General features: G+C 40.7%; 2 protein-coding genes across 2 annotated transcripts; one reads left to right on the top strand and one right to left on the bottom strand.

Moving 5' to 3' along the window:
* Positions 1 to 4,174: 4,174 nt before the first annotated feature.
* On the bottom strand, positions 4,175 to 6,677 carry mis12 (MIS12 kinetochore complex component). The gene is made up of 2 exons (XM_085399983.1): positions 6,204 to 6,677; positions 4,175 to 5,444 (listed from the first exon to the last, which is right to left on the bottom strand). Exons 1-2 carry the CDS (start codon positions 6,621 to 6,623, stop codon positions 5,169 to 5,171), a joined length of 696 nt encoding a protein of 231 aa, XP_085256109.1. The 5' UTR covers positions 6,624 to 6,677; the 3' UTR covers positions 4,175 to 5,168.
* Positions 6,678 to 7,577: 900 nt separating this feature from the next.
* ppm1g (protein phosphatase, Mg2+/Mn2+ dependent, 1G) lies at positions 7,578 to 17,650 on the top strand. The gene is made up of 14 exons (XM_085399909.1): positions 7,578 to 7,734; positions 7,990 to 8,126; positions 9,030 to 9,099; positions 9,196 to 9,281; positions 9,459 to 9,588; positions 12,099 to 12,210; positions 12,486 to 12,685; positions 13,441 to 13,616; positions 13,703 to 13,834; positions 14,316 to 14,418; positions 14,779 to 14,910; positions 15,068 to 15,197; positions 15,382 to 15,481; positions 17,152 to 17,650. The coding sequence occupies exons 2-14, from the start codon at positions 8,016 to 8,018 to the stop codon at positions 17,347 to 17,349; spliced, it is 1,680 nt and encodes a 559-aa protein (XP_085256035.1). The 5' UTR covers positions 7,578 to 7,734; positions 7,990 to 8,015; the 3' UTR covers positions 17,350 to 17,650.
* Positions 17,651 to 26,278: the final 8,628 nt, after the last annotated feature.

Below are 26,278 nucleotides of genomic sequence, written 5' to 3'. Positions count from 1 at the left end.
TAGTTTAAATAAACTTTCTTTCATTAGATAAAAAAAATTCTTGTCATTTAAAAGTCTCTCTCTGAAAGTTCATTGTTATTCCGTAAGTATTTCATAGTAAATGACAACTAGAACACCCTAAATTTAGAAGAACTACATATTGTGATATTTTACCCAAAGTTCAGTTCAATTCACTGTTATTTGTATAGCTCCAAATCACAACTGTTTCCTCAAGCTGCTTTATATTGTAGGATAAAGATAAAACACAGAGAAAACCCCAACAATCAAACAAACCACTGTGAGCAAACACTTGGCAACAGTGGGACAAAAGAACATCCTCTAAACAGGAAGAAAAGGGGATTTAATGGGGATGAGGAGAGGGATACAGGATGAAAGACAGACTGGTCAATTATTAAGATTAATAACTAATGGTTAAATGCAGAGTGGCAGCCAGGTCCCCTGATTTAACCCTAACTGTATGCTTTTATCTAAAATGTAATGTTTTTAGCACAATCTCAAAAGGAAAAGTTGATTGTCTCCCGAATCCAAACTGGGAGCTGGTTCCACAGAAAGCTGAAGGCTCTGCCTCCTGATTTTTTTTATGAAATGTGAAGCGAGAGCAGAAGTCGAACCGCTACATGTTATGCGCCGTTTTCAGATAAAGAGAGGGCGGTATGTTTCTTTTTGCAGATGGACAGAAGCAGCATGTTGATTTATGACATCTTCAGACAGCTGCTACGTAGATGCAGTGTGAATGCTAAAACAGTTTAGGACATCAGTGTGAAATCTTGAGACTCTGCTGGACACTTTCCTCCTCGACCTCCTGTCTCTATTTTGTCCCCTCACCCTTCAAATACAAACACATTCACTTTTTAAAACATACTCTCTCAAACTTGTCTGACTCCATGTTGGTTAGATTAGAATCTTGCTGTATTGCTTTATTCTCTCTCTCTGCCTTCAGAAAGTGAACATAATTCAGACCCTTGAGACATAAACTCTGTGTGCTGCCAGTTGCATGCAGCTGTGTCCGTATACTGTTTAAAATATAATTTGCAAGATGCAAAAGATGGCCTAGAGGTAATGCTCACCTATAGACACTCCCTCTTCCCTGCACTCTTTCAGTGACTCTCTGGGCAGCTCTGTTACTGCATGCATGTCTTGTTTCTTCATATATACACATGAGCTGCTCATGTTGTCTCTCACCCTCTTTGAGCCTGGCTGTGTCAACACATACACAGTAGAAGGGCAGGGTTTGACTTTTAATATACTGCCACAAACTTTGTTCCCATATGAACCTGTGAGGAAGTCCTGAACAAGAACAAGAACAAGAAGATGCAAAAATGAAGCTAAGTGTTAATCTCCACCCTGTCACTGTTACCTGCTGCAGGGACAGTTCTTCTCTGGTGCCTTTCATAGTATCAGCCGGCATTTGAACAGGTATGAAAACTGATTATATTTGGAGTCATTTCTATGGTAAGGAAATCATTGTGAGGTGAGCTGCATCTGCCGACCACTGATGAATTTCTTACAAAAGCCACTGACATTGGTGCCTCCAACTTTAGACCCAGCAGATTTGTAATGCAGGTGCTGGTGCTGGAATTTTTAGCACCAACTGAGAAGGGTAGTGTAATTTCCTTCTTTTCTGTCCACATCAGATCAGTTCAAAGGTCATCTGCAAGCTATCTCAGATTCATGAAATCAATAGTAAACACTATAAACCTACAGCTTTTAATACAGTGGTATTAGACGCTGTAGGTTTGGCCTACAGGCCTGAAAATGTGCAATAAAAGCCTCCATTACAACTAACCAGCAAGTCAGCAATGATGTCCACGATGGAGGCAAAATTTTAATGACTGAGAGAAAAGTTCATGACCCCAAATTAGAGGAACTACCACGAGATGGAAACCAGCTGGTAAGTCTCAAAAAGAAAAACAAGCCAGGAGTTCAAAAACATGTGTACCAGTGGGTTTTGGAATAATAGCTCAATAAACTGATGAAGAACAGCTTAAGAACCGGCACATCCTCATACAACGTCAAACACAGACATGTATGAATGGAACTGGTGTAAATGTTCAGGGTTAAGGGTGAAGAGGTGAAATACCTTTAGCAGGCCACACCAATGGCCTGAACTTAATCTGAATTCCACCTGCTGAAGAGCAGCCTAAAGGCAGAGACCCCACAGCAAGCAGGAGCTGTGTGTGGCTGTGGTTAAGCCTGTGAGATCATCAGTGGGGACAATACAGAGACGGTGAGGTTTGTGTTTCGAAGAGTTCAAGCAGTGCACGCCTGCAAAGGATGATTTTTGTTTGTTTTTTTTACTTTTAATGTTTTTTTTCCACTGTACTGATACAAACATACTCATTAAAACTGAAACTTGGCCCATTCTAAATCTGAATTTCCTTAAAAGTCTTAATAGCAAGAAGAAAAGTCTGTATAGTCTGGGCTGTATGTAAGAGCAGCTCTTGTAGAAATTACTGGAAATATGACTGCCTTTACCCCACCGCTGTTATAATAAATGCATGTAAACATAAAAAGTAAAGATTAATGGATATTTTTTAAACAAAGTCTTTGAAGTCTGATTCCTACACGAATGTCTTCTGCTTGGTAAAAATCAAGTTACAACGTGTTGGGTTTTCATCATTCCCGCTGCTGGTCTCATTAGCAAAGTAAAACAGAGCAGTTCTCACACCTCTCCATTTGGACCGATCATTTCTCAAGGAGACAGACACACACATTCAAAGAATGCGCAAAACAAATGTTGACTGTTTACACTCAACCTGTTGTTGTTTATGCACTTTCTTTCAGGTCCGCTTGTTATTTTTAGGGCTGTAAATCAGACAACGGCAACACCAATCACAGCTTCTGCCTGCAGCAACACTGCTAATTCTATTAACCATTAGAATATAAGCTTCCACTGACCACATTCATCTGCAGTTACCTTTGATTATATCACAATAATTATTGATAGTCACCAAATTAAATTGTGTTGTATCCTACTATAATGACAAATATCAAACATCAAACACATGTGTTCAACCTGTTACAGTGTGGATATTTAAAAAAAAAAAAAAAAAAAAGTGTTGTGATTCAGGAATAAACAAATTTTTTGTTAATGGACTTGTCTCAGGGCTCTGGCCTTCTAAAAAAAAGACAATTGGAGAGCGTGCTTTTTCTTTTCGTGCCCCATTTCTGTGGAACAACCTCCCTCAAGATATTCGGCAGGCATGCTCTGTGGAGGTTTTTAAAACTAAGTTGAAGACACATTTGTTCACCCTATCCTACATGTCTTAATTCTATGGCTTTTAATTTTTTAATTTTTATTGTTTTTAACTTGTATTATGTCTTTTACCTGTATTGCTATGTATCGCTTTTATTTTATTTATCTCTTTAGTTGTACAGCACTTTGTTTGAAAGCGCTTTATAAATAAAGTTATTATTATTAATGTGAAAACTGTCAGAAAAACTTGTAGTCATTAAACACAAGTAACCCCACTTTTGCATTAAATCACAGAGAGGTACTGCCCCCTACTGATTAGAAAGTATTAAGTTCTTTTTTTGCAGGGGGTGGGGAGGCTGGTTAGCAGAAAAAAATATTATGAGAAACTTCTGAATTACAATGCTATTGACAATAACCAAGGTGGCCCTTGGGGGGGGTAGGGCGTATTCAAATTACAACACAGTTATGGGGGAAAACAATCATCAATAAAAACTGCTCAAAGACCTTCTCACAGCATAACCCACTCCTCTGTTTCAGTAAACATATTATTTAAAGTGTCCCACTGAATCGTGATTGAGTGACAGAGTCTTTGAAGAGAAAGCCCTTGAATGCAGGAGTTCAGCCATCAGTATACACCAGTTTTACTGCAGGTTTTATCACTGCTGGTGGACGGTCTGCAGAACATTCAATTCAATTTAGTTTTATTTATATAAGGCCAAATCACAACAACAGGTAAAGACACCACAATAAACCAAAACAGAGATAACATACATGTTTATCTCAAGAAATTTTTTTAGAAATGTTGAGATCAATAAATTATTGTGCATATCTTAAATGTGTTAGCATTAATGACACAAACAATTTTGTGTTTCTTTCTGTTGGTAATTTGCTCTGAAAAACTGTCTTAATGTATTTCTTAATCATGCAGTAAAGAGTTATTATGTGAAGAAAAAAAAAACCCCAAGAAGCAGCTTTTACTCTGTAAACAAACATTTATTCTTTACAACACAAGGCCAGTAATTTTTATCCTTTGCTTCCCAACACTGAATGAGCGGTTAACAAATGTTTTCATTGCTGGTGAGTAAATTTACTCTAAGTTTCTTTCTCAAAACAGTTTTTAATCTAAAATATCTGAACAATGTGACAATGTCTTATGCAAGACAAAAAGTTATTCAGTTTGCCGTCATACTGTACAGAGAAATACATCAAATAATGACACGTAAGAAGCTCAGACCAGCGTATTTGTTATTTCTGCTTAAGTGAATAGTGATTCCCTGACATTAACATGCAGACAGCGCCATCTGCTGGACAGCGTTAATCTTAATCAACTGGTTAACCTGATAAAAGAGCTAAAGACACATATGATGAAAGAAAAACAAAGCAGTACATCATTAAGGCTGCAGTCTTCATGTTGAGGATGTAGGTATGATTATTGGACAAGCAGGGGGAAAAAATATGGATTTTTCAATAATATTCGCCTGACAGGCAAAAATGACAATGATATTTGACTCTCCTTCTGGGAGAAAAGAAAAGATATTTGGGTTGTGTCATGAAGGAAATCCAATTTAGAAATCTACAATTTGTGGAAAAAGGAAGCAACTGAATGTAGCTTTACAATTTATTTTTTCTTTTCTGAACTTTTTTTTAGCTTCTGCAGGAGAGCCTGGCAGTAAAACTTTGAGAACTGCTCCCATACAATACAACCCCTTTGAATATTAACTAAAAGGTTATTAAAACAGACTCAACTGCATATATGGGCTTTATTATTTACATTACACTTTTATGGGGAAAAGGTGATAAAGCTGTCTGCGCCTTCTCAGAGTTGCAGTGTCTTTTTAAGGATAACAAGTGGGGTTTTATTTGTGTTTTCACAATATTTCCATTTATTTATGACCAGTGGTGACCAAAATGAATTGGCAAACAATTGAAGAACTTATTAATTTGGGCGACAGACTTTAAATATGAGTTCGGTTCATTGAGGAGCTGTGCTGCAGACCAGCACCGCCCTTATGGCCTCCTGCAGTTTCTTTACAGACTCCATCACCAGTCGAAAACTTTCATGGAAGTTGCCGTTACCTTCCCTCACCCAGGCTTCCTGGAGCTCACTGACCCATGTCAGGATCTCGTCCAGCTGTTTCTGCACCTCCCTCTGCTCTTCTAGCTCAGCTAGCAGGGCCTGTCTGGCACAGACTTCTGCTTCATAGGCTCTCTGGAGGTCCACCAGGGAGGACTCCAGCTTCAGTACCTCCTGGACCATGCAAGATCCCATTCAAAGCAAGGGGGAGAAATATCAGTTTTAATCATGCTTTGAACAATCATGATGAATTCAATGTTAAAATGAAGTTAGAACAGGTTTAATGCCATTAAAAAGTTGCTCGTATTCTTGAAATTTCACAGATATTCATAACTCGGTGTCCACTTAGTAAACCTTCCTGATTTTCCTTCCTCTTTTTTCCCCACAAAAGTCTGGGTTTTAGTTTTACTGCATTTAAGTTGATTTTTAACACTTACTGCAATTAAACACAGTTAGGTCCATAGGTTTTTGATCTACACACTTGTATAATTTTGTGCTTGTACATTTCCACTATCAAATGCAGAACTGCAAAACTGATAGGACAGAACTTCAGAGTTTCTTAATTCTTCAGTGGCCAGGTCAATCACCTGATCTCAACCCAAGAGAGCATACTTTTCAATAATTGAAATTATTGGGAAATTAAAGAGAATACGGCATTTAGAAGTTATGCTGTCAATTGCTGAAACCAACTACCCAGATCTTCTCCGATTTTAGCTATTGGTTTTAGCTAGTGTTTGAAACCTGCTATATAAATAAACGTGCTATATAAACAAACATGCGTTGCCTAGGTCAACACCCAGATGTTTAACTTGAGGTTTTCCGACTTAAATAGAGATTAATGGAACGAAAATGTGCCAGGGTTAGGGTTTTAACATTATCTTAGACATACAGAGCCCTAAAAAAATAATCAACTCCATTGGCCTCCCCACCCACCTGGATGTCTTGGGGGTTGTTTTTGTGCGACTGATCCTCGGGTAGCAGGACGTTTGGCGGCACGGAGAAACAGTGGCTAACCAGCAGCCCATCCATCCGCTTTGACAGCTGTTTGAACCGCTCTTCGAGGAACTGCTGCAGCTTTCGGCTGCACTCTCTAGCCCGGGACCGGAGCAGTTCCTCAGTCCCGTCCGGTTCCCCTTTACTCAACTGCCGCACGCAAACCTTCTCCACAACGGGCAAAATTTCGTACAAACAATCCAGAAAAGCACTGTGAACACGGATCATGCAGGTCTGCGGGGTGAAGCCGAAAAACTGCGTCTCATACAGTTTTAGCTGAGCCGGAGAGAGACTGTCCGCCTCTGAGACGTCCTCTCCGTTGACATCCATTACCTCTGCTTCCCGGGTTTCCCGCGCCATGTTCAATCGCTAATTGTCCTTCTTTCTTTCTTTCTTTCTTACAGTTATATTGGCGGTTGGCAAACAAGTGAAAGGTGCATTACCGCCACCAACTGGTATGGAGTATGGTCTGGAACGAATTGTCCTTCTTCTTCCTGGTCATAGTTGAGATGTTTTCGGGCAGCAAATGTAGAAATGGATCTTTACCGCCACCAACCGATAGAAGTTGTTAATGACAAATAGGAAATTCTTAATTTTAATCTAGGGGTCTTTTTTATTTATAAAAATTTCACACTTTTGGAAATACCACATAAAATACAAACACTTCACTCACAGCCAAAGTATATGTTTTTATTGTAGTAGCAATAAACGTAGGCATTAATCCCTCCTTATGCTAGCTGTGTGGAAAAAGTTTCGGTTGGGGTGAGGGGTATACATCTGCAGATGATGTGATGTTAAAACTGGGCTTTTCTAGAGCCTGTAGACCACATGTGTCGAACTCCAGGCCTGGAGGGCCGGTGTCCTGCAGGTTTTAGATGTTTCCTTGATCCAACACAGCTGGTTCAAATTGCTAAACTACCTCCTCAACATGTCTTGTAGTTCTCCAGAAACCTGCTAATAAACTAATCATGTGATTTGGGTGTGTTGACCCAGGGTGATATCTAAAACCTGCAGGACACTGCCCCTCGAGGCCTGGAGTTCGACACCCCTGCTGTTGACAGTTTCATTTTTGTATTGTTTTTTTATCATCTTAAAAAAAATAGAGTATAACGTCTAAAAAAAATAAATAATAAATAAAATAATTTCTTTTTAATTTAAATTTATTAAATTTATTTTCAACTTTAGTTTTAGTTAATAACTCCGCTTATTCAAATTTAAAAAACAAACAAACAAACAAAAAGTTGAAAAGATTTTCTGTTGATTAAACAATGCGCATGACGTGGCCCTCTGACACGCCCACCTTGTTCGAGCGAAAGGGGCATGCGCGCGCATTCACTTCCTTCGCGGCTCGTGCTTCTCTCTTCTCTGTGTGTGTTGATAGCGGCTTTTGCTTCCACACGTGCAATCATTCCTATGTGAATCTCTTTCTGTTTGGAGCCGCTTTTAAACTTTTCCTGCGCCGTCACAACAGGTAAATCAGCCGTCGGTGTTAGGCGTTTGATTTTCCCCGCAGCTGCGCAGCCGCTCGCGCGGGGGCAGAGGTTACCGCTGGAAGTTTAGCCGGGTTTAGCATGGTGGTATTAGCTAGCCGCTGCGCCTACTTTTTGTTGTGGTGTTGCTAACGTTAGCCAGCTAGCACCCGCAGCTAGTAGGGACAGGGTAATGTAAAATGTAACGTGAACATAAAAAAATGTGACGCTTCTTTCTCCTGTTGTCTTCCCTCCAGGTGTAAAGCCATAGAAACGGACCACCATGGGGGCATATCTGTCTCAGCCTAGCACCACCAAGACCTCTTCAGATGGCGGCAACAGCAACATGAGCTACGGTTTCTCTGCCATGCAGGGCTGGCGGGTCTCCATGGAGGTGAGGCGGAAAATGAATAAACGCATCAGAGACAGTGGTGTTGCTGCTGTGTTTGCCAAATGAAACGAAGCGAAAAACATTTTACTGGGTTATAAATGAGAACTGCAAGACATTTCTGTTTTGTTTGTTTGCTTGCGCGGAGCTCAAAACCTCTAACCTTCTTGCTTGGTCATCCAAATTAAGCTTATACATATTTTAGCTCCACTCTCCACTTTGATTGCCCAAGAGTCCCATCTCTGCTTTTTGTGGATGATGTGGTTCTGTTAGCTTCATCAGGTGGTCATCTCTAGGAATGGGAAATAGCGCCATTGAGTCTGAGGCCATGGTTCATAGGCAGAAATGTGTGGAGAGTCAGGGACAATTTGCTGCCCCAGGTGGAGGAGTTTAAGTATCTCAGGATTTTGTTCACAAGTTAGAGGACAGGGGACCAGATCATCAACAGATGGATTGGGACAGAGGCTGCAGTGATGAAACCTGAGTTTAAAAGTTAAACTGTTGATTTACTGTTTAATCGGTGTCCCCTCATGACCATTCCCTGGATAGATTGATAGATATTATCTTATCTACCTTTTAATTATTTCATTCTAGTTGGGACTTCCTATGGCGCTGTTAACATATTTGCTTTGCAACAACTCTCAGTTACTTTACTTTCTGTAACCGCTCCACCTCATTATCAGCACGTGCAAATAAATCTGTAATTGCTTCATGGAATTTGCAGATGAAAATGCTCCCTGGACTGAGGTTGTTCTTATTTTAAGTGGGTTTTTTGTTTTGTTTTGGGGGTTTGTTTTTTTTTTAAAGAAAAGAAACTTTGTTGCTTAACAAATATAAAATACATTGGTCTCACCTAAATTTCATGTTCACTGTGATTTTGATTTTTATCCCCATCTTTCTTTGTCACAGGATGCTCACAACAGTATCCCAGACTTCGATGAGGATACTGCCATGTTTGCCGTGTATGATGGACACGGAGGTAACGCACTGATTTGAAGTTTGTTTGTTTGTTTGCACATCAGAGTACTATGTGCACACACTTCAGTTCATTTATATTACTTATTTTCCATTTTAGGTGAAGAGGTAGCGCTGTACTGTTCAAAGTACCTTCCTGACATCATCAAGGAGCAGAAAGCCTACAAAGATGGCAAACTTCAAAAGGTGAGATGCATCAAGAAATGTTTGCAGGACTTAAATGAGTTTGAAGAAAAATGCCCATGACCACATGCTGCTTGGCTGTGGTATACTTAAAGCCATATTAGAAACGGTGTATTATGAGGGCATGGTTGCCTCTTCTCTGCTCTTACAGTATCAACATGTTTGAATTTCGTTTTCCAGGCACTGGAGGATGCCTTCTTGGCCATCGACGGCAGGATAACCACAGAGGAAGTCATTAAAGAGCTTGTCCAGATCGCTGGACGGCCCACCGAGGAGCCACCCACTGAAAAGGTGGCAGAGGAGGACGATTGTGAGTACACCACTGCTTGTGACATTTCATGTGGATTCTAGTGTCAGTGAACACATAATAAATGCTTATCCTTTTTGAATGATAATGCAGAATTGTTAGTATATGACATAAATTACAATATAATAAACCAGGAACAATGTTATTCTTACCATAGATAAAATCTGTCCGAGCCTGAAGTTACACAACAGAAAAATTGATGTCTACACTCACATTTCGCGGTGTGCTCCTGCTAAGTGTATAAGGGCTTACAGCTGTCCCACAGTCACAGTTTCATACTGTAATATTTTATCTTTGACATTTGTTTTGCTCTTCTCCCGTTCCCGGTGAATTCCACTATCACTCACTTCTCTATTCCAGCCCACTTGTGCAATCAATATTCAGCAATCACATACATTATAGGCTTAGTCGGGGTCTTGGAGTACTGCACGGGAGCGCATCTTGAGTGGGTGAAAACCCCTCTCCTCCTTTGCAGGGCTGAAACTTTTAATTAATGGTATGTTCACAACAAACGCAAAGTGAAGTTTTAACTCTCACTACTTAAAACGTGTGCCTCCAGCAGCCAATGTAGTGGGAGGACTGCAGCTGATAGCTAGTTACACTTTAGACTAGGGCTGGGCGATATGACCCAAAATTCATATCTCGATATTTTTTAGCTGGATGGCGATATAAGATATATATCTCGATATTTTTTTTTTAAGCCATAAGTTAAGAACAAAAAGAGAGTTCTTAGTCACACTGTGTCCCAGATGTCACACGGGCACTTTTATTTACATACAGCGTAGATATTACTCAAAAATAAATTATCAGCATATATTAAATAATCATGGTCCATAAATAAAAGAAAACAATGTTGTTTTTGTGCATAACAAAAAGCTCACAATTGTGCAGTCAAAATGTAAACTAATAGACGCTGAGCATAATAACAAAGAGACAGATTTCACAGCTGCACCACGTCTCTGAACAGGTGCCATCCTTATACACACACAGTACGTATCACTCCGCGAGGCTCCTCCTCTGTAGCCGTAATTCTCCGACAATCCATCAAGCGGTGCAGCTCCGTAGCTTAGCAAAGTCATATTAAAACATTTTTTGACAGATTGCTGAGCGCTGTGTACCACATAAAATCGGTTCGCGGTCAGTAAGCACAACCAGAATTCATACATAAGGCGCACTGTCGATTTTTGAGAAAAGGAAAGGATTTTAGGCCGTGCAGCCCCTCTGGGCTGCATGTCCTTAGCGCGGTTAGCTCGCTAACACGTTGACGCCATCCAGCCCCACGCACGGTAACTCGCTAACGGAGATTTTCCGCTTTCATCTTGTCATTGCCTGCAGGTGAAGCTATGGGGGAGTTGTGTTCAGTGCAGGAGAGGCGAGGCCGAGTAACGTTGCGTAGAGACAAAAGTGGACGAAAGAGAGGCAAACCTGCGGCTCCACAAGTATAATTATAACGTAACATAGACTATATCGATATAAACGATATTGTCACATCTTATATCTCGTATGAAAATATATCGATATTTTTTAAAAACTCGATATATCGCCCAGCCCTACTTTAGACTTTGTTTATAATCATACTGAGCAAAAATGTTACATTTGATGTGAACGCATCATAACATATCTATCACATCTTCATAAGTAGTACGTTGCTTTGCTTCAAGTGCTCACTTGCAAGTTGAGACTTGTGTGTTTCGTGTCATCAGCAGTAACTTTCCACGTCAAGGCCTTAAATCGCTTAATGTCATTATCTCTGGTCACTACTGTTCACATCCTGTTTGGATCCCTCTTTAGACAAAAGCACTTGAAAAAGGAGAAGCAGCAATCTGGAAATTTAGGGAAAAAAGGTTAAATAAAATCAAAGGAATGCAACGTGTGCTTTGCTGCAAGCCAAGATTATTCTGTGTTTTAAAAATAGGTTAATTATTTTTTGGACAGTGATTTATGGTCCCCTCTAAAAAGCACAAGTTTGAAAGACATTTGGTGCTTTAAGTTCCCCGAGTGCAAAGAAAGTTGTTTTTTCTTTGCTTATTTTGTCATTTGTCACAAAATGCTTTCCGGTTTCTGCCATGTTGTGCTTTTTTGAATTCTCACTCATGCCTACAGCTGTGCAGACAGATGACATCATTTAAGTCTTTGAGGATTTAGTGCTTATAGACCTTGAGGTGGTCATTACGATTGGGCCCATATGAAAGATGAAGGTCATGTGCAAGTGTACTTGTGCCTGGATTTGTGTTTATGCGATTATAATTTTATTGTCACTTCAACAACTTAATGTTTTAACCGTAAACTTTTGGCACAACAGCATTCATCTTGTTTTGTTTGCCCTTCTGTATTTATTCAAAGTGCATTGACTGTAACTACTCAAATGATCACCAGCAATAAAAATCAAACCAAAAAATTTGTGGGAATACAGCAAGTAAATTATATGCTTAGAGTGCGTGCACTATTTGTAGCTTGAATCTCTGACGTCAAATGATAATACAAGTAATTCTGTTTTCTTTTCCTTTTCTCAGTGGACACAGAGGAGGCAGCTTTGCTCCACGAGGAGGCCACGATGACTATAGAGGAGCTGCTGGTACGATACGGCCAAAACCGCAATGCTATCAAACATGCGGCCGCCATGAGGTACATCATTAAAGTTGTTATGATTTATGTGTGAAGTTTTCACCTGAAGAAAGTAGAAATTAAAAAAAAAATAGAAATGTTACTGCAAGAGGTCATGTCATGCAAGTTAATCGATACTGGTGTCAGATATCTCACAATTGTTCTCCTCTTGCCACCTTTTCAGCGGGTCAGAAATTCATGATATCCAACAGTCTGGATGGTTCAGCTACTTGTTTCATGTTGGTCGGCACAATTAGAAGCTGCAAGAATGAATTTTGTTTTGTTTTAAATCTTAGTGTTTCAGCTAAGAAGGGCTCCAGTTCGCAGCCTGAGTCCTCAGGAGATAAGGGGGACGGTTTGGAGGAGCAGAAGAAAGAGGGGCTAAATGGAGAAGTGGAGGAAAGCAATGAGGAAACAAAGGAAGGCGAAGGAGCAGCGTGCGGGTCTAAGCTACGAGCCTGTCGGCGAAGAGGAGGTGGCGAAGGCAGTGGCTCAGGTACAGAGATGTTCAGTCGGTCTATTGCAGAAATTCTAGAACTGCAGATCCAATTTTAACATGTTAAATGCATATGAGTGTCTGTGTTTTCACTCAGTGTTAAGCACACATGGATTTTGCAGTTGTATCAGCCATATAAGTATATTGGACAACTTAATTGTGTTGGGGTTTTTTTAATTGTTTTTTTTTTTTTTCTTTTTTGTTAGCCCTTCTAGCCTTATGACCATTGAGCTTATGTCATAGCAACATGTCCATCCTTTCGTCTACAAATCACAAATATCACTAATTTGAGCAACTTTTTCAGAGTGTTTCTTCTTGCTGCTTTTAGCCTTTTCTGATCTCTTCTTTCACACCCTGAGTCTGACACAGAGCCACAGTGTACCGTCACCTCAGTATCCTCCATTTTTGTTTGTGTTGCATACAAATTACATCACAGGACTTTCGGGCCACCTTGCTGGAACCATCCCACACACATTTAGGTGGTGCTCTTTGTATTCCAAAATGACCGAAACAGAGTAAAGTAGAATATCAAGCTGAGTAGATGCTGGTGGAAAACAGGCATTGGACTGTAGCTGGTGGTGGGCCTCCTTCACCAGAAATCTGCTGAGGTCATTGTAATCAGAACGTGCCGCGTGAACAAAGATGTCGGTTCCCAGCTGCAGTCTAGTCTGCTCAAAAGTAGATGTATCAGTCAGTGCTCTCTCAGTGTATTTATTTTCACTCTCTTATACATTTTTCTTTTCTCGTTCCTACAGCTGACAGTGGAGCTGATTCAGGAAGCTCCAATGGTGAGGAAAAGGCCAGTAAAGCAGAAGGAGATGCAGGCCCTTCCTGCTCCTCTTCATCCTCAAAGGCTTCAGGAGATTCGAAGTCCAGGTTTTTTGATGATAGCGAGTCTGAAGGAGAGGAGGAGGAGGCTAGTGAGGAAGAGGTGAGACTAAGGGAGTAGAATATTGGAATTTTTTGGGCTGTGAAACTTTACTCTGAAACGCCAGTGTAATCACTGTTTTAACTCAGGATGTCAGTGAAGATGAAGATGGTGACAGCAGTGAGCTGGAAGAAGAGGAGGATACAGAAGAGGGAGAAGAAGACTCTGAGGATGAAGAGGAGGAGGAAATGTGTCTACCTGGAATGGATGGCAAAGAAGAGGTGTGTTGTAAAGACTTAAGTTTTATTTTTGCTGTTTGATGTATTTTTTTATTGGTTTTATTAAACCAAAAATGAGGTTTGTTTTCAACAAATGGTCATTTGTACATCTTGTTAAGTGGAAGAAATTTTGATGACTGCCTCAAGCCTTGGTTATACTCTGTTGCAGACACGGACAGCTAGAGACCCGGCAGCTTATCAGTCATTCTTGTTATACTTGTTTGAAGTCTGCCGCCTGGGGCACGTGGATAGTTGGTGCATTGTAATGTTAATTCTCTTGGTCACAGAAAACAGACCGAAAGCTGGACATCCATGTCTGATGGCAAAAATTACGTATCACATGCCTGAGTGGACATGACACAGACCATTTGATTTGAATCAAATCAAATAGTCTCATTCATATGAAAGACGGTGGTTCGGTTACATCGTTATAAGCCCTCGTAGTTTTGGCAGCGTGTTACAGCTCACGTGTTTGTGTTTACAGCCTGGCTCAGACAGCGGAACCACGGCCGTCGTGGCTCTGATCCGAGGGAAACAGCTGATTGTGGCCAATGCTGGAGACTCTCGCTGCGTGGTGTCTGAACGCGGTAGGTCCAAACTATCTGATTCAAGCACTGAGTTATAAAACAGTTGTCAAAGCTGAGGGTTTCTGGCATAGTAGTGACTCTCCCCACTGCTAATGTGCAGCATACAGTATGTTTATATTGTGTGTTACGTAAGAAATAGGACCCAGGATTTCTCCAGTGCCACGATAAAGATTGAAAACCTCTTAGCTAAATCAGTTGTTGTGGTACCTCCTCCAGCAGCAGGAACCTTGACCTTGCTTCTCTTATTTATTCTCTGATGTTTTACTGAACAGTTTGTTGAAGGATCAGACTTGGAGTAAAGGTGGATTTCTGCACAGTCTTTATCTAATTTGTGAGCACTCTGTTTCTGTGTGACTGCAGGCAAAGCTGTTGACATGTCCTACGACCACAAGCCAGAGGACGAGGTGGAGTTAGCTCGCATCAAAAACGCTGGAGGGAAGGTGACGATGGATGGGCGTGTCAATGGTGGACTGAACCTTTCCAGAGCCATTGGTAGGTGACTCTGAAACCTTCAGATTATTAATATTCGGGTTCTTGGAATCACTCCTATTCATTTTCTTTTGAATATAGTAGCAGTTCTTCATTGATGTCCAGTGTTTGCATGTTCTCAACTGCAGTGACCAAACTTAGTCTGAACTCTGACTCTCAGGTGACCACTTCTATAAGAGGAACAAGTCTCTGCCACCAGAGGAGCAGATGATTTCTGCAATGCCCGATGTTAAAGTTCTGACACTTAACGAGGACCACGACTTTATGGTTATTGCGTGCGACGGCATCTGGTGAGTGTAAATGGTTATTTGCCCCATTACCGGTAACTAATTTCAGGGGTGTTAGTAAAATGATGTCCAAAACTGGAGCTAGTCAAATAATTTTGTAATTTGAGACAAAAAAAAAACGGACACCAAAGTTACCATGTTTTGATTCAGCTGTTTAAATCCCGTTTGTGCTTCTGTGTGTTTGCAGGAATGTGTTGAGCAGTCAGGAGGTGGTGGACTTCATCAGCGAGAAGATCAAACCAGACCAGAATGGCAAAACCAGAGCACTTTCCTCGATTGTGGAAGAGGTGAGCATGAAGGAAAAACTCAGATTTTATATTGAAGTACAGTGTAGTCATCAGGGATTAAACAATGCTCTACTCAGCAGCAGGGCAAAAACTAAATGGATAAGCGATAGATATACAGTTTTTGTAAACAATTAGATCTAAGAGTAGAGCATTAGAACTAATCACATAGCATTTGCTCTTAGAACTATTAGTTCTTCTGCCACACAGAGATAAGATTGTGGAAATTTAATCCATGCAGTAGCTTAAAAAACACTTGTGCAGTTCTCAGAAGCCAACATTGTGTACAGTCATGTGAAACAGTTTTCACGGGACTCGGTTCTTCACAGTTCCACAAAGTACATCCCGTGATTCAGGAACTGTTACAAACACCTTCAGCAGCAGGAACTTGGAAGTAATTATTTTCTGAACGATTCGTCTCTCACATCATTTTAGAGCAATTTATGCTCGCTCCTCTTTAAAATGCTGCTTCAGTTCATAGAGATTTGTTCATGCACAGCTCTTTTAAGGTCCTGCCACAACATTTTAAACAGATTGGGCTCCTTTTTCGATTTGCTGCTGTGATTGGGTTCATTGTCCTGGCCTCACATCTGGCTCTAGAATACTTTGGTATGCAGAAAAGTTCATGGTTGTCTCAGTGACTAGAAGGTGTTCAGGTCCTGTGGCTCCAAAACAGCCCAAATCCTCACCCCTCCACCACCGTGCTTAATAGTTAATGTGAGGTGTTTGTGCTGATATTTTCACCGAATGTGGTGCTGCGCATCCCCTCCAAACATCTCCACTTATCTTGTCTGTCCAATTGATATTGTTCCAGAAATCTTGAGGTTTGTTCAGACGCACCTTTCCAAACCTAAGCCATGCTACCATAGAGAGAAGACGCTTTGTCCTGGCAGCCCAACCAAACCTGTTCCAATTCCAATTGTGCTGTCATGAACTTTAATATTTAACATGCTAAGTGAGGCCTGTAGTGTCTGAGATGTAGCTATTGGGGTTTTTATCCCTCAGCTGTAAAAGGCTGATGGGGTATTGCTGTCACCCCAGTTTGTGAATGAGTTCGAATCTCAGTGACCTTGACCTCAAGGTCAGAGGCCAAGTTTTCTGAAAATCTTGTGAATGCAATAACTTGAGAACAAGGTTATGTATTTTCATATCAGTACCATAGATGTGTCTACTGGGAGGCTGAGGGGTAGCATTGGCCATCGCCAGTATTTCAGGCTCTGTCATCATGTGACAAAGTACTGCGTATCGCCTGCCTGCTACCAACACACCATCATGCCAGCTTAATAAATTTTTTCACATCCATCCATGTCGCGTCAGGGTTCTGTCTCGTCAGTGACAGGGAGTTGGAAATAAGTATGGCCTACGATATTCCTGTGAAAGAGCGCACCTTTCAGGAACAAACCTATAACCGCTCACCCTTGTCATTATCATCCTCATGCATGCAGGGGTTAAACTGATCTATAATGTGGCATTTGTACAATGTTCGATCTCTTCCTTTTAATTGATAATTTATTCTTAGACTAGTCTTTTTCTTCACATTTAAGTGACAAGTAAATTAGTTACCAGGAAAATCACAAGTAATCACTGTTGTCTGTCTTACTGCCTTAATTGCCTAAAAAATATTGTCCAAGGTCTCAGTCTTCAATTTCAAGTTTCACATGTCCTCCTGACAGCTGTTGGACCACTGTTTGGCCCCCGACACATCTGGAGATGGGACAGGATGTGATAACATGACTTGCGTCATAGTCACCTTCCAGGCACACCCGTCTTCCACAGATTCGGACGACACAAAGAAGAGGAAGCATGCAGAGGGAGAAGGGACTGAGCAGGAGGAGAATGGAAATGACAGCAAAAAGGCAAAAAGTGACTAAAGAGGAGACGAGAGAAACTGTCCCAGATGGAGCAGCTGGTCCCACGCTACCCCAGACACAACACAGAGACACATTCTGTTCAAAATTAAATCCTGACCTCACAAACGTCATTTCACCCTGAAGCAGACATTAGAAAAGCTCTGCCGAACTGAGACCATGAGAAGTTCGTTTTTTTTTCCTGTGCTCTGTTCTTGGTGGATTTTCAATTAAGACACACCCTGCAGTAGTTTCTTTTGATTGATTCAGCTGGAAAGAGATTCTTAAATTCACAAAAGGCACACACGAAATACCACATCATTTTCCAACCAGTAGGATGCTGCAGGGGGGGAACCAGTCTAAAGAGTCAGATGTGTAGATCCCTGCAGACAAATGCGGCACTGTTGTTTTTTTTGTTTTGTTTTTTAAATCACTTTTCACGTAGCAGGTTGTTTTGGTAAAATTTTGATCAGTTTGTGAAGTTATGAGTCTAATTCATGTTCACGTGTGTGACACATGCACTTCCATTGTGGCTTTGCAGTGTAAATTTTGCCGTTTTAGACTCAGATGTTGCCAACCATGAATTCTTGTTTCACATCCTCTTCAGACACACTGAACCCAGAGTGCTGGAATGGATGCTGGTTGCTACGCTGTAACTGTATAAGAATGAATTGAACGAGAGGACTCCCAAAGTGAAGCTTCAGGATGCAGTGAGAATGGATGTGCTGGTTTAGCTCTGTCAGTTTGTGTAGCTCTGCCCATCAGGATGAGGACCACACAGACTCTTGTCCAGTTGCTCTAATTTGCCATTTATATTTTTCTCCCTTTAGCACTCTTTCACAAGTAAGGATAAAGATATATATATTTTTTAATTTCAGTCTTGCTGCTGATGCAACAGCCCAACACCTCACCTTATCTTGCCTTTCTTCATTCCTGGTTTTGTGTTTTGGTTCATTTCAATTCTGTTTCCAGCCAGGGTTTTTGAGCTTGTGTGCTTTCCATCAGTAAGATTTGATAGCAGGGGAACCGAGGCCTTTAATGTCCATCCAGAGAGAAGTGGCGATTAGAGCCCGGGACCTATCTTCACCTCAGCTACTCGCACGCCGCCTGTCTCATTCCCACTATAACTAATTTTTAAGGATATCTTTAGGATGCGTTTTAAGTAAAAAGTATTTCCACTCAGCTGTTTGTTTTTCATTTATGATAATCAGTCCTCTGGCAGTTTTTCTAACAATTAAAAAAATTAAAGTCTTTTTGTGAGCACACTCTGAAATCTCCTTGACGCTGGACTGGGGGAAGGATGCACAAGGTTTTTTTTCCTGAGTGGAAATACAAATTGAGGTTAAGAAAACGGTGTAGACTTTTTTTTTTTTTCCCCAGTCTCATTTAAGACATCGTGTGACTGTAAAGTTGTTTCCAGTGTCCTATCTCGTCACCATGCCCTTTTTTTCTGTACATAGTTTTTTTTCAATACTTGTAATTGAAGAAATGGAAAATGCTTTTTCTTTGTAATTGTGAGTCGGTGTGACATTTTGGTGCATACTCTTTTGACACCAGTATGTAAGTACATACAAATACATTTTTTTAAATAATCAACCGTATTTGTGTGTGTGCGCCTGTTATTTATTGTTAAAACCAGATTCATGTTTGTTTGGGTTTTTGTTTTTTTGGGGGTTTTTCCAAACATTTAAGGTGGTCAAGCTGAGGTCACTGGAAATATTTGTGGGGTTTTGGTTTTCATTAATTTCAGGTAGTCCTTTTTAATTCAATTCAATTTTATTTATATAGCGCCAAATCACAACAAAAGTCGCCTCAAGGCGCTTCATAGATACAGAGAAAAACCCAACAATCATATGACCCCCTATGACCAAGCACTTTGGTGACAGTGGGAAGGAAAAACTCCCTTTTAACAGGAAGAAACCTCCAGCAGAACCAGGCTCAGGGAGGGGCGGCCATCTGCTGCAACCGGTTGGGGTGAGAGAAGGAAGACAGGATAAAGACATGCTGTGGAAGAGAGACAGAGGTTAATAACAGATATAATTCAATGCAGAGAGGTCTGTTAATACATAGTGAGTGAGAAAGGTGACTGGAAAGGAAAAACTCAGTGCATCATGGGAATCCCCGGCAGCCTACGTCTATTGCAGCATAACTAAGGGAGGATTCAGGGTCACCTGGTCCAGCCCTAACTATATGCTTTAGCAAAAAGGAAAGTTTTAAGCCTAATCTTAAAAGTAGAGATAGTGTCTGTCTCCTGAATCCAAACTGGAAGCTGGTTCCACAGAAGAGGGGCCTGAAAACTGAAGGCTCTCCCTCCCATTCTACTTTTAAATACTGTAGGAACAACAAGTAGGCCTGCAGAGCGAGAGCGAAGTGCTCTAATAGGGTGATATGGTACTACAAGGTCCTTAAGATAAGATGGGGCCTGATTATTTAAGACCTTGTATGTGAGGAGCAGGATTTTGAATTCAATTCTGGATTTAACAGGAAGCCAATGAAGGGAAGCCAAAACAGGAGAAATATGCTCTCTCTTTCTAGTCCCTGTCAGGACTCTTGCTGCAGCATTTTGGATTAATTGAAGGCTTTCGGGGAATTTTTAGGACATCCTGATAATAATGAATTACAGTAGTCCAGCCTGGAAGTAATAAATGCATGAACTAGTTTTTCAGCGTCACTCTGAGACAGGATATTTCTAATTTTAGAGATGTTGCGCAAATGGAAGAACGCTGTTCTAATCGCTCTAATAGGATATTATGGTCAACAGTATCGAATGCTGCACTAAGGTCTAGCAGGACAAGCACAGAGATGAGTCCACTGTCAGAGGCCATAAGAAGATCATTTGTAACCTTCACTAAAGCTGTTTCTGTGCTTTGATGAACTCTGAAACCAGACTGAAACTCTTCAAATAAGCCATTCCTCTGCAGATGATCTGTTAGCTGTTTGACAACTTCAAGGATTTTTGATATGAAAGGAAGGTTGGAGATTGGCCTATAATTAGCTAAGACTGCTGGGTCTAGAGATGGCTTTTTGAGTAAAGGTTTAACTACAGCCAGCTTGAAGGCCTGTGGTACATAGCCGATTATTAGAGATAGGTTGATCATATTTAAGATCGAAGAATTAATTAATGGCAGGACTTCTTTGAGCAGTTTTGTAGGAATGGGGTCTAAAAGACACGTTGATGGTTTGGAGGAAGTAATTATTGAAGTTAACTCAGAAAGATCAATTGGAGAAAAATAGTCTAACTTAACATCAATGGTACTAAGAGTAGCTGTAAATAATATTACATCTGTGGGATGATTACTGGTAATTTTTTTTTTGTCTAATGATTAAAATTTTATTTGTGAAGAAGTTCATGAAGTCATTACTAGTTAACGTTAAAGGGATTGTTGGCTCAACAGAGCTCTGACCTTTTGTCAGCCTGGCTATAGTGCTGAAGAGAAACCTGGGGTTGTTCTTATTTTCTTCAATCAGTGATGAATAGTAAGATGTTCTGGCTTTGCGGAGGGCTTTCTTATAAAGCAGCAAACTATTTCTCCAGGCTAAATGATGATCCTCTAAATTTGTGACACGCCATTTCCTCTCCAGATTACGAGTCATCTGCTTTAGGGTACGTGTTTGAGAATTATACTACGGAGTCAGGTACTTCTGATTAGAGACCTTAGTTTTCACAGGACCTACAGTATCCAGAGTCGGTAAAATTATTAACAAGATTTTTAGATTATGAACCCATAGTGCCATGCAGCCATCCTGCACTAAAGTATTTACTGCATACAATGTAAAAATAATTGGACCCATTGCTTCAGCCCCTGCAATCAGCGTTTTAGTAAGTTCTTAAATTCACAAAAGGCACACACTAAATACCCAAATGCTTTAATTCTTAAATTATCCATATAGAAGCTGAACAGAGAAAAATCTTTTTTTGCTACCAGTTAGAAATATCCAGTTGTGGAGGTACCAGTCTTAAAGGTAATTCTCAGAAAGTCCTGCAGATGGCAGCAGACAATAGACTTGATTTGATACAGAGGTACCAGGACACTAATAGGAACACTTTTTTATAATTGGGTTGGCCACTCTTTTGCCTTTAATTCTTTATCACACAGAACTAACAAGGTGCTAGAAACATTCCTCAGATCTATATTGTCCTTATGGTCCATATTGATTTGACAGCATCATACGCACATCACCTGTCCGTCGTGTGAATTTCCTGTTCCACCACATCCTAGAGGTGCTCTATTGTGATGTTTAAGAAACCAGTTTGAGATGACTGGCACTTTGTGACATCAGTAGTCATCAGAAGATGTTAAAATGATGCTCAGTTGGTATTAAGGAGCTCAAAGTATGCCAAGAAAATATCCCACACGCTGTTAGACCACCAGCAGCCTGAACTGTTGATTAAGGCAGGATGCACGTTGTTTACACCAAATCCTGACCCTCCATGTGAATGTCACAGCAGAAATTGAGACTCATCAGACCAGGCAACATTTTTTTCAACCTTATTGTCCAGTTTTGGTGAAGCTGTGTGAATTGTAGCCTCAGTTGTCAGGAATAGCACCTAGTGTGGGTTATTGTAGACCATCTGCTTCAAGGGTCGACGTGTTGTTACAAGTGGTTATTTGAGTTACTGTTGCCTTCCTATCAGCTCGAAGTGGTCTGACCATTCTCTGACCTCTGACATCAACAATACTTTTTCACCCAGAGAACTGCTGCTCACTGGACTTTTCTTCTCTTTTCTTCTAGACCATTCTCTGTAAACCGTAGAGATAGTTGAGTGGAAAAATCCCTGTTAAAAGTCGCTCAGTTTCTCTTTCTTCCCCATTCGGATGTTCGATTTGAACTTTAGCAGGTCGTTTACCACATCTGCACTGTGTTTCTGCCATGTGATAAAGTTAAAAGACAATGTAGTGTATATAAATCTATGTTCCATGAAGGGCAAAGAGGCAGGGGGTTTCATGCCCTGCTGATGTTCGTGGACTTTAACCAGGTGGAACAACTAATCATGTAGATCACATTCTCTGTATTGAATGAAAAACCCTTCATACAGTTTGTCCTTCGTCCATAGTACACAGTTCCAGGCCTTCTATGGAAGACAAAATGTGTTATACTTTAAACCCCCACAGGAACAGCAAAGCAAAGGAGGACAGACTTGACTCCTCGCTAGCCTCGGGGCTTCTCTGTTCCTGCCTCGTCATTGGTCGAAGCCCTTCAGTTCTGGTGGCTGTGCAGCTCCCCGAGGATCATAGTTGCTGCAGGAACAATAGAAAGCAAGAGAGGAAACACACACTGTCCTTGGAATCTAAAAATGTTTTTGCAGACACAAATACACGCGATTTCTCCGGGTCTTTACCAGGCAGGATGTTTTTTGTTCTGGTAGTCCAGATTAGCACTGTGCTGTGTGTACAGAGAGTGCGTGCAAAGTTTATTAGTTTGTGTGTGTGTGTGTGGGGGGGGGGGGGTTTCATTATTGGACTAAAGGACAGAAATACAGACCGAAACACACAAGATTTTGTGTCTCTATCAGTGTGAATGTGACTTTTGTTGTTGCTTCTGAAAACCAGTCCCATAATTTCCAGGATTTTCTGCACAAGATTTTATGTTTTGGCAGTTTCTCAAATACTCAGGCCACTGTCCAAAGCTGCTGCTAGTTTTTTCTTCCCTGCTTTAGGTGTAAAAAAGTTTCTTTAAAGGCTACGGCCATGGAGCTCAATGGTGGCCTTGTCCAGCTGTGTGCGTGCTGGGGGAGCTGTTTCTGTCTGTAGACTCTTAAACTTGACTGATGACTGTGGAAGAGAACCACAGGAGACCTGCAATTGTACATATAGAACCGTGCGTTCGTGTGTGTGTCTGTGTGTGTGTAGTCTAGCCAACAGGTCCTATATAGAAAGCTAGACCACAATAGCAGGTTGTAGCCAGACACTGTAGGCATTCATCTAGACTTGCACAGTCGTTTTCGATCTCATGCTCTAAAACTGCATTGGCCTTGTTGCCCTCACGCTGTAGAGTTTAGCTGTTTCCCAGCAAACACACACACACAGACACACACATTCCAGTGGTCACAGTAGTGCAATTAAAATATGGGCAGCGACCAAAAACGGTTAACTGCAAGGTCTTTCTAAAGGCAGACACTTCTAATCTGCATTCGTGTCCCTGTGCATTGATGCTACACATGATAGAGGATGATTAAAACTACATAATAACAGCCCCATAAGGACCCTTTTTGATGGGTGTTTTAGCAGAGCCTGTGTAGCTCAGATCTTGATTGTCCATTTGTCATTTCACCCTGGTATGTCTACCAGAAGATTGTGGCATGTGTACAGTGTGGGTGCATTGGTGTCTGCGCTTGTAAACTTTCATTCCAGTTTCACCACTGGCTAGCTGTGAACAGGAAGCCAAGTGCATATGTCTTCCATGCCACTTATAGCCTCTCATCCTGTAAAACCCATGTGGCCCAGATACGGGATCCTCCACAAGCTGGTAGATGGTAAATTTCAATTTAATTTATATATCACCAAATCACAACAACTGTCACCTAAAAGCACTTTATACTGCAAGGTAAAGACCCCACAATAATGCAGAGACAACCCCACCAAGCGACAGTGAGGGGAAAAACTCATTTTTAACAGGAAGAAAACTCCTGCAGAACCAAGCTCAGTGAGGGGCGGTCATCTGCTGAGACCGGTTAGGGGTAAGGAGTTCAATCTGTGAACTCTTCAATTTTTAGTTTGACGTCACTCTTTTGTCAGCACCTCTTTTCTGTGAAAAGGTTATTTGAAAAACCTGAACCAACAAAGCCAAAAATTTCCCCAGGAAGACTAAAACCAGAGCTAAACGAGAGGGTGTTACATTCATGTGCATTTTTTTGTTTGTGTAAATTATGTAATAAATAAAGGGCACACAAAAAGTCCACAAATTGACCTCTGAAGACGTATGTCCACCACAAATCACAGGACTGTCCTATCAGCATGAGCGTAGCTGATAACGCAGACACACACATATGTCACAGTCAGCTGTTCTTTTGCAGGAAGTACCAGCGTGTCAGTTCCAGATACATCCTCTGTGAGTGTTTGTGTGTTTTCAGCCTAAGCACATTGAACAAACTGATAGTAAAAAGAACTCCTCACATCCTTTTTTTCCTTTTCTTTTCCTCTTGTCCCTTTCACCTCCCTTTTTTCCATTTTCTCCTCCACCCACTCCTACTTCCTGTCACCTCTTCACTCCACTTCCTCTTTTTTCCCTTCCTCCCTGTCTTCTGATCTTTCCTCTTCACTGTGATAACTTTGTCTCATGTCCCGTTCGCTCCCTTCCTGTTCTCGTGTTCAGTTTTCACAGATTTCAACAGATTTGTAGACTTGTAGCACAGCACGGGTTAATTTGTAGGTTTCATTAACCTCTAACTTATATTCCATATTCTGTATTCCCAAGGCCTTACCACAGTGGACAGCATCAGATGCCCTTACTGAAACAACCCTAGTGTAAAGCTAATTTAAATATACGAAAGATAAGAAAGATGTTTGTACTGCAACCCTCAAATAAAATCACCAAATCACCAACACAATGATTTCACTCTCAGTAATTTCCTTTAAGATACTTTATGTTAGATATTAAATGTTTTAAACTGTTTATCTGTAGATGATTTAAATATTAAAAAATTAGAAGCAAAACATGATCAAGTGACACTCAAATGAAATAAAGTGATTAGAAAGGTCAGTGAGTTTAATTTCACTAGCCACACCAAGGCTAGAAGAAGAAATCACTTAAACAGAACCAGTGTGACAAAAAGAAGCAGGCTAAAAGATCTCAACACGTAACACATCATGTCACGATCTAAAGAAACTCGAAGGACAGATGAGAAACAAAATCAATTATATCTACCAGTCTTACAAAGCCATTTCTGAGGCTTTGGGGCTCCACAGTGAAAGCCATTGTCCAAAAAAAGAAAAAACTTGGAATGAGGGTGAAAATTCCCAGGATTCCCCAACCCACCAAAATTAATCCAAGAATGGATCATCATCTAAAGACCTGTAGGCCTCACTTGCCTCATTTAAGGTCAGAGTTCATGATTCAACAATAAGAAAGAGACTGGGCAAAAATGGCATCCATGAGAGAGCTCAAAGGAGAAAAACACGCTGACCACAAAGAAAAATATGACTTGTCTCACATTTGCCTGAAGACATTTTGATGATCAAAAAAATTTGAAAATAATTCTGTGGCTCTTTTTGAAAGGTTTGAATCCTCTTACATCTGACATATAACTAACACAGCATTTCCTAAAAAGAAAACATCATACCAACAGTTAAAGAATGGTCGCGGTAGTGTGATGGTCTGCGGTGTAAATGGTGGAACCATAAATTTTGCTCTCTACCAGAAAATCCTGAAGGAGAATGTCCGGCCATCAGTAGCACAATGATCCAAAACACAGTCCATCGCTGAATGGCTTTAAAAAACAACAACAATAACACAAAGGTTTTGGAGTGGCCTAGTCAAAGTCTGGACTTAAACCAGATTGAGATGCTTTGGCATGACCTCAAACAGGTTGTTATAAGAAAAACCTCCAATGTGGCTGATTTAAAACAATTCTGAAAAGAACATTGGGCCGGTATTTCTCCACAGCGATGTGAAAACCTCACTGCCATCACAAACACTTGACTGCAGTTCTTGCTACCAAAGGTGGCACAGCCAGTTTAAGAGATAATTACTTTTTCACACAGGGTCAGGTAGGTTTCGCTCAATTTTTTTAACCTAAATAAATGAACTCGTTTCAAAATAGTGCATTTTGTATTTACGCAGGTTAGTTTTTGTCTAATCTGATGATCTAAAAGGTGTATGTGCAAAAAAAAAAACCTTTTCACAGCACTGTGCATACATGCTAGCAAATGAGTGTACACAGTAAGATACAAGACATGCTAAATATAAATAGAAAGCCCACTATATCAGGGTAGCACATACCACACAGATGATT

This window comes from Rhamphochromis longiceps, linkage group LG1 (assembly GCF_057381845.1).
Source record: "Rhamphochromis longiceps isolate RC_006_pf linkage group LG1, R_longiceps_female_GT1.1, whole genome shotgun sequence".
NCBI lineage: Eukaryota > Metazoa > Chordata > Actinopteri > Cichliformes > Cichlidae > Rhamphochromis > Rhamphochromis longiceps.
Note: the sequence above shows the minus strand (reverse complement) of the source record. Positions and strands in the feature narration are given on the sequence as shown.

Coding starts and splice junctions, on each gene's coding strand:
- mis12 (XM_085399983.1), bottom strand. CDS start 6,623: ATGGCGCGGGAAACCCGGGAAGCAGAGGTAATGGATGTCAACGGAGAG. Junction 5,445..6,203: donor ACAACCCCCAAGACATCCAG/GTGGGTGGGGAG, acceptor TGCATGGTCCAG/GAGGTACTGAAGCTGGAGTC.
- ppm1g (XM_085399909.1), top strand. CDS start 8,016: ATGGGGGCATATCTGTCTCAGCCTAGCACCACCAAGACCTCTTCAGAT. Junction 13,617..13,702: donor AGGAGGCTAGTGAGGAAGAG/GTGAGACTAAGG, acceptor GTTTTAACTCAG/GATGTCAGTGAAGATGAAGA. Junction 15,482..17,151: donor TTTCCTCGATTGTGGAAGAG/GTGAGCATGAAG, acceptor TCCTCCTGACAG/CTGTTGGACCACTGTTTGGC.